Source organism: Budorcas taxicolor, chromosome 15, assembly GCF_023091745.1.
Source record: "Budorcas taxicolor isolate Tak-1 chromosome 15, Takin1.1, whole genome shotgun sequence".
Classification (NCBI taxonomy): domain Eukaryota; kingdom Metazoa; phylum Chordata; class Mammalia; order Artiodactyla; family Bovidae; genus Budorcas; species Budorcas taxicolor.
In genome coordinates, this window is record NC_068924.1 from 48,873,020 (window position 1) to 48,879,281 (window position 6,262).

At 39.2% G+C, this 6,262-nt stretch overlaps 1 protein-coding gene across 1 annotated transcript; it reads left to right on the forward strand.

Moving 5' to 3' along the window:
- The first annotated feature begins 2,275 nt into the window (after positions 1-2,275).
- LOC128060802 (olfactory receptor 52M1-like) lies at positions 2,276-3,229 on the forward strand. Its single transcript, XM_052653176.1, has one exon. The coding sequence runs from the start codon at positions 2,276-2,278 to the stop codon at positions 3,227-3,229; it is 954 nt and encodes a 317-aa protein (XP_052509136.1).
- Positions 3,230-6,262: the final 3,033 nt, after the last annotated feature.

Here is a 6,262-nt window from a genome sequence, read left to right on the forward strand (position 1 = left end):
CTTTGCCATTGATTGCTGTTGTTTAATCGCTCAGTCATGTCTGATTCTCTGCGACCCCAAGGACTGCCACCCACCAGGCTCCTCTGTTCATGGGATTTCCCAGGCAAGAATACTGGAGTGGGTTGCCATTCCCTTCTCCATTGCCATTGATAGTCCTCTGAAAAATGGGTAGACTGAGGCATTAAGATCCCTGAGGAAGTAACTTCACCTGTGTTATCACTTATTGGCATATTCAAGTACTCAATTCACAGAACTGCTGAAGTCAGAGTTGATACAAAACAACACTTGTGAACCACTTTTTGGTTTTCATGAGTTTACTTACTTCTGGATCAGACATTGAGTGTTAAAAAAAATTGTACATTGGAGCCTGAATGTAGAATCCATGAGGTTACACAGAGGCATTTCTTATGCTCAATTTGCTATGGAAATGTAACTGCTACTTATATTTTAGACATGAATAGTTTAAAATGTGAATGGACTTGAGGTGACGGGGGTGGTAAGAATTCAGAGATGTCTCTATATGAGTGTATGAGTAGGTAGTCAAAGAAGGCTTTGTAGAGGAGGAATGTCCTGGGATGGGACTTGATCCCTGGGTGAAAACCAGGGTGGTGGTGAGATGTCTCAAATTGTAGCTGTGTGAAGAAAGTCACCATGATACCATGACACAAGGGTGGAAGCCTGACCTGTTGAGACTGATGTTGAAGGTGAAACTCCAATACTTTGGCCACCTGATGCAAGGAGCTGACTCATTTGAAAAGACCCTGATGCTGGGAAAGATTGAGGGCAGGAGGAGAAGGGGGTGACAGAGGATGAGATGGTTGGATGGCATCACCGACTCAATGGACTTGGGTTTGGGTCAACTCTGGGAGTTGATGATGGAGAGGGAGGCCTGGTGTGCTGTGGTTCATGGGGTTGCAAAGAGTCGGACATGACTGAGTGACTGAACTGAACTGAATGGGAACCATGAGGAGAGCAAGCCCAAGACAGGACAAGACCCAAATTAGACCCTGTGCCCTCAAGTTCTGAACCCTGAGGATGTGACGTGATAGAAGCCATTGCTATTCTTAAGAGGTACCTGAGGGCCAGAAGAGCAAGATATGGACAAGGTGTTACAAATGACGGACAGTGGTTTAATGCTGATCTTCCTGTCTCTTCAAAGAATAAACACCAAGAAGGGTGTGGTCAGTAAAAGGGGTCGTCTTGACTGTTTTCTGTCAGTTTTCTTTTTTCAATCATGATGATCAGATAGTGGGCAAATGTCTAGTGAGATTTGCTCATAAAAAGACATACCTCATCTTTTACCTGTCTCAAATTATAGATGATGCCCAGATTCTCAGAACGGTTAATAGAGTTTGTCCTTAATTTTCCTTAAGAAGGTTTACTCTAGCTGTTGTTCATCTCTCTAACCATGAAATCTGGGCAACCTTAAATGAGATATTTTCCTTTGAAACATTAGGTCATATGCCAGGTATCTTTTAAAGAAGTCAATGGTTTGGTCAGATTGTTGAATCTAATTATTAACCCATTAAAGAAAAGGGAATTGTATCTCACTTATATAATTCTTTAAGATTTTTAAAGCTATTTTTCAAAAGCAGAATATACCCATACACAAAAAGAAAATTAAAATAATGTTTATATCCAAGATTGCTTCTATATAAAACATATTTTAATAAAATTATATCATACTTTAATCTTCTATCATTCTTTAATCTACCCGTCACAAATGTGTACATCATATTGCAGTAATACATAAACACTGCTTTACTTTTGAGCACATTTTTCCAAATTTTCGCTATAAAATAGGGAATTTCAAATATCTAGCCAGTGTTATTGATGTTACTCTGTATACAGTGAAGAGAAGCATATGCAGGCATTAGGCTAAACATTACTACATGGATTTACATTTAATCATTGCATGTTGAACTTTATGTTTACCAGTGTAGAAGTCCCTAAAATTGTTCATCCCCTTTGACCCAGTAATTTTCTTTGGGGGAACCATTTCCTAAAGGAAATGGAAGAGCATTTATCAGTAGAAGTCCTGAGCATACCTGCTTCTAGATATACCAGTGGGTGTTTTCAGGCATAATCTTTTGTAAAATACATAATGTCAATTTTCAAGTAGGTACTCAAAATTCTTCTTTGTTGTAGGTTCCACCAGTGACCCAGAATGGAAATAAGATTCCAGTAGTCTACAGTTTCCAGAGGCATATCTGTCATAGAAGTAAATATCTAAAACTAAGAGCTCCCGTCCCTTAGATACTCTACACTCTCAAACATGTTCCTGTCTAATAATGCCTGCTTGGTGACTACTTCTTTCTGGCTCACTGGCATCCCAGGGTTGGAATCTCTGCACATCTGGCTCTCCATCCCCTTCAGCTCCATGTACCTGGTGGCTGTGGTGGGGAACGTGACCATCTTGGCAGTGATAAAGTTGGAGCACAGCCTGCACCAGCCCATGTACTTCTTCTTGTGCATGTTGGCTGTCATTGACTTAGTCCTGTCAACTTCTACCATGCCCAAACTGCTAGCCATCTTCTGGTTTGATGCCCACCACATTGACCTGGATGCTTGTTTGGCCCAGATGTTCTTTATCCATTGTTTTGCCACTGTTGAGTCAGGCATCTTCCTTGCCATGGCTTTTGATCGCTACGTGGCCATCTGTAACCCACTACGCCACACCTCAGTGCTCACCCATACAGCAGTGAGACATTTGGGCTTGGCTGCTCTCCTCCGTGGAGTACTCTACATTGGACCCCTGCCTATAATGATTCGCCTGAGGCTGCCCCTTTACCAGACCCAAATCATTACCCACTCCTACTGTGAGCACATGGCTGTGGTCACCTTGGCTTGTGGTGACACCACAGTCAACAACTTATATGGAATGGGAATTGGCTTCCTGGTATTGATCCTGGATTCACTAGCCATCACTGTCTCCTATGTGATGATTTTTAGAACGGTAATGGGGTTGGCCACCCCCGAGGCTAGGCTTAAAACCCTAGGTACATGCAGTTCTCATATTTGTGCTATCCTTGTCTTTTACATACCCATTGCTGTGTCCTCTCTCACTCACCGCTTTGGGCATCATGTCCCTCCTCATATTCATATCCTTTTGGCCAACTTTTACCTCCTCATCCCACCCATCCTCAATCCAGTTGTCTATGCTGTTCGCACTAAACAAATTCGAGAGAGACTTCTCCACATTCTAAAGACAGGGGCTCAATCCAAGTGAGTGTTCTGCATGCATGAGACATACAGATAGGAAAAGGCTCTGACCAGGGAAGCCAATGAAATAAGACCCATATAACCAAGTCTTACCAGAGTTTTGGGGATAAGAGGAACACTAGAATATATTCTGTTTGACCATGGATTTCCAGAGATGAGAATACCTGAAATATTTGAAAGAGGAAATCAGGGGCTTGAATTTTTGTACAATATTCCTTTTACTATTTGACTTCATAAAATTAAGCACAACAGACACAAGCATACAGACAACAGAAGGAGGATCATTTATATATTTGACTTTTTTGGTAAAAGACTTCTGGTTTCTCTTTGGAGAGAGTGTTTTGCATAGTTTCTGGAAGGTAAAAGTATAACTCCTGTGGGTAGTAGAGTCCCATTCCAAGTCTCAGATCAATCATTCTAATTTTTCCAGACCTTTACAAACAGAATTTGTAAACTGTTTTAGAAGGGTGTGGAAGTCCTCAAGCCAGATCGCTCTCCCATTTAAATAGATAAATGGAAATGCAATATCCCACGTATCCTCATTAAAAAGTTGACTATGAGTGGGGAGGAAGAGACAGAATGATATTAGGAGATTGCATTTTGGAGGCTCTGAAATGGCATACATGAAGCACAGCAGCCAAACTAAAGTAAATGACAGAAGCAAGAAGGTAACACTGGGATTATTCACTTGAAAAAGGTGGGATAGAGAACTGAGTAAAAGTGATAAGAATAAATATATTCCCAGTGGTAGATGCAAACCTTGATAAAACTTTAGATATCCTTGGATAATTCTTGTGGGATAAGTTATCAAAATGAAATGTATGAACTTTATTGATCTTAGAATTTCCGTCATGTGATGGCTACTTCAAACCTATATTTTGTGATAACAAATGGAATGAAGCAATCTCACTCACTTATGGTATGTCCATTTTAGTTGATGTTTCAGACTTTAAATCTAACATGCCCATTTAACCTTCTCAATTTCCAACCCATTACAAAAATTCAAAAGCTAGGGCTTCCCAGGTGGTACTAGTGGTTTAAAAAAAAAAAAAACAACAACAACAACCCTGCCTGCTAACGCAGGAGACGTAAGTTGGGGATTCAGTCCCTGGATGGGGAAGATCCCCTGGAGAAGGGAATGGAAACCCACTCTAGTATTCTTGCCTGGAGAATCCCATGGACAGAGGAGCCTCGTGGGCTACAGTCCATAACATTGCACAGAGTCAGACATGACTGAAGCAACTTATCATGACGAAGCCAACATATAATGAATCATCTTTGTATTTGAATACATAAAGTAGTCAATAATTAGGCCAGAACTAAAATTCAAGCCTTATATTAAAAAAAAAAAAAAACTTAAAATACCAGAAACTTTCTAGAGTTTAGCTTAACCCCCACCCCCCAAGCCAGGCATAAATTTCTATTTCCTCAGGATATTATGCCTAAGCCTAAGGTTTGATTGGGAATATTTCTTTTTCATTATTTTGGTTGAAAGGTGGTTATTTCCCATCTCCTTATCAAGGGTCCTGGAGTTCAGTGCCAAAAGCAAGTCTGTTTGTTGGGGAAATATTGTGTTCTATGAACATAATTTTATTGCCAAATGTAATTTATCTGCTAACTTGTATTAGGAGTTGATGAAAATATACTATAAAATCAGAGTTAGAAGCTTACTTTATCTCCTGATCACACCTTGGGCTTTGAGAAAACAAAGAAAAATGATGTTATTTCCCTCAGCCTTGGTGTCACTGATGGCCATGAACAAGGAAATTTTGTCACAGGATAATTCTTTGGCGTTACACAGGATAATTCTTTGGCATTAGCCAAAAGTCCATTTACGCTATGTGAAGCAAAGTGTGTGTATGGAGATACAGGGCTTTTAATCTGTACTTAATTGAACTTTCTAGCCAATATCCTCCAAAATCCCACAGTAAGGTGTTTCTTTACAGATGACCTGTTAGTTCTACTATAGATTAAGACCAACTACTCGTAATCCCTAGTTTCTTTATCCCCAGTCAATTCAATACTGTATAAAGAAGAAAAATACTACCTGTATGTGCGCTTCTCCTCCATCCTAGGGACCACCATCCATGACAATACCCAGACCTATCAGATTCAGGATATAAGCTTAATTATAGTATTTAATTCCTTGTCAACTATAGTCATGATTGAGCCCTTTCATAGTGAAAGGGTTATCTCAGGATAAGAGGAAAAATACGCTGGTGAATACGGTATGAGGATGTGTTAAGTCCAATAACTGAATATCCCTCTTATTTCAAAGCCAACACCTTTGTTTCTCCTTCACACAAATATCTTTCTTTTCTATTACCCATACTCAGGGTGGAAATAAAATACACTATCATCACATTTTTAGTCTACAAGTCTTCATGGAAAAAATAAAGATTGGGGAATAGTTAAGGGAGGAGGCAGCATTATAGTTATTAAAGTGTTATTTGTCACAAGTATTAATAATTTAAGAACTGGGCTCTGGATTTAGAATAAAGGGTAGAGATGGATCTGAACCAGTAATTTCTAGACTTTGGATATGCTGCACAATCTAAACTTCAGCCTCTTCTTCGAAATGGAAGTAATGATAGTAGCTCCTCGTGTGTTAATTATAAGAATATAATGAGATAATGAACTTAAAATGCTGCATAATTCCTGGCACACAAAAAACTTGTCTTTTAAAAATGGTATTCTGTTGTATACTGAAAGGCCCATGGGAAGGGTAACAGGAGCAAGTTCTTGGAGATGCCAAAGGACTTGGGGTTTTCCAGGCAAGAGTACTGGAGTGGGTTGCCATTTCACTTAATTAGTCTTGTGACAGTAAAACTCTAAATACTCTTAAATATTTCCTTGTATAACAAGTAAAAAAATTATACTCAAACCCAGTTATGTAAAATGTCATTTCCTTCCATTTTTTCTCCCTCAATCATCCATCCATAATGGGGTTTAGAGTAAAAATAAAGTTATATAAGAAATTGGAATTGATTTTTTAAATCCTTAATTTTTCTGATACAATTCTAAGAACTTCGCTTTCTGC

Bases quoted from the DNA above. Each gene is read 5' to 3' on its own strand.
- LOC128060802 (XM_052653176.1), top strand. From the start codon at position 2,276: ATGTTCCTGTCTAATAATGCCTGCTTGGTGACTACTTCTTTCTGGCTC.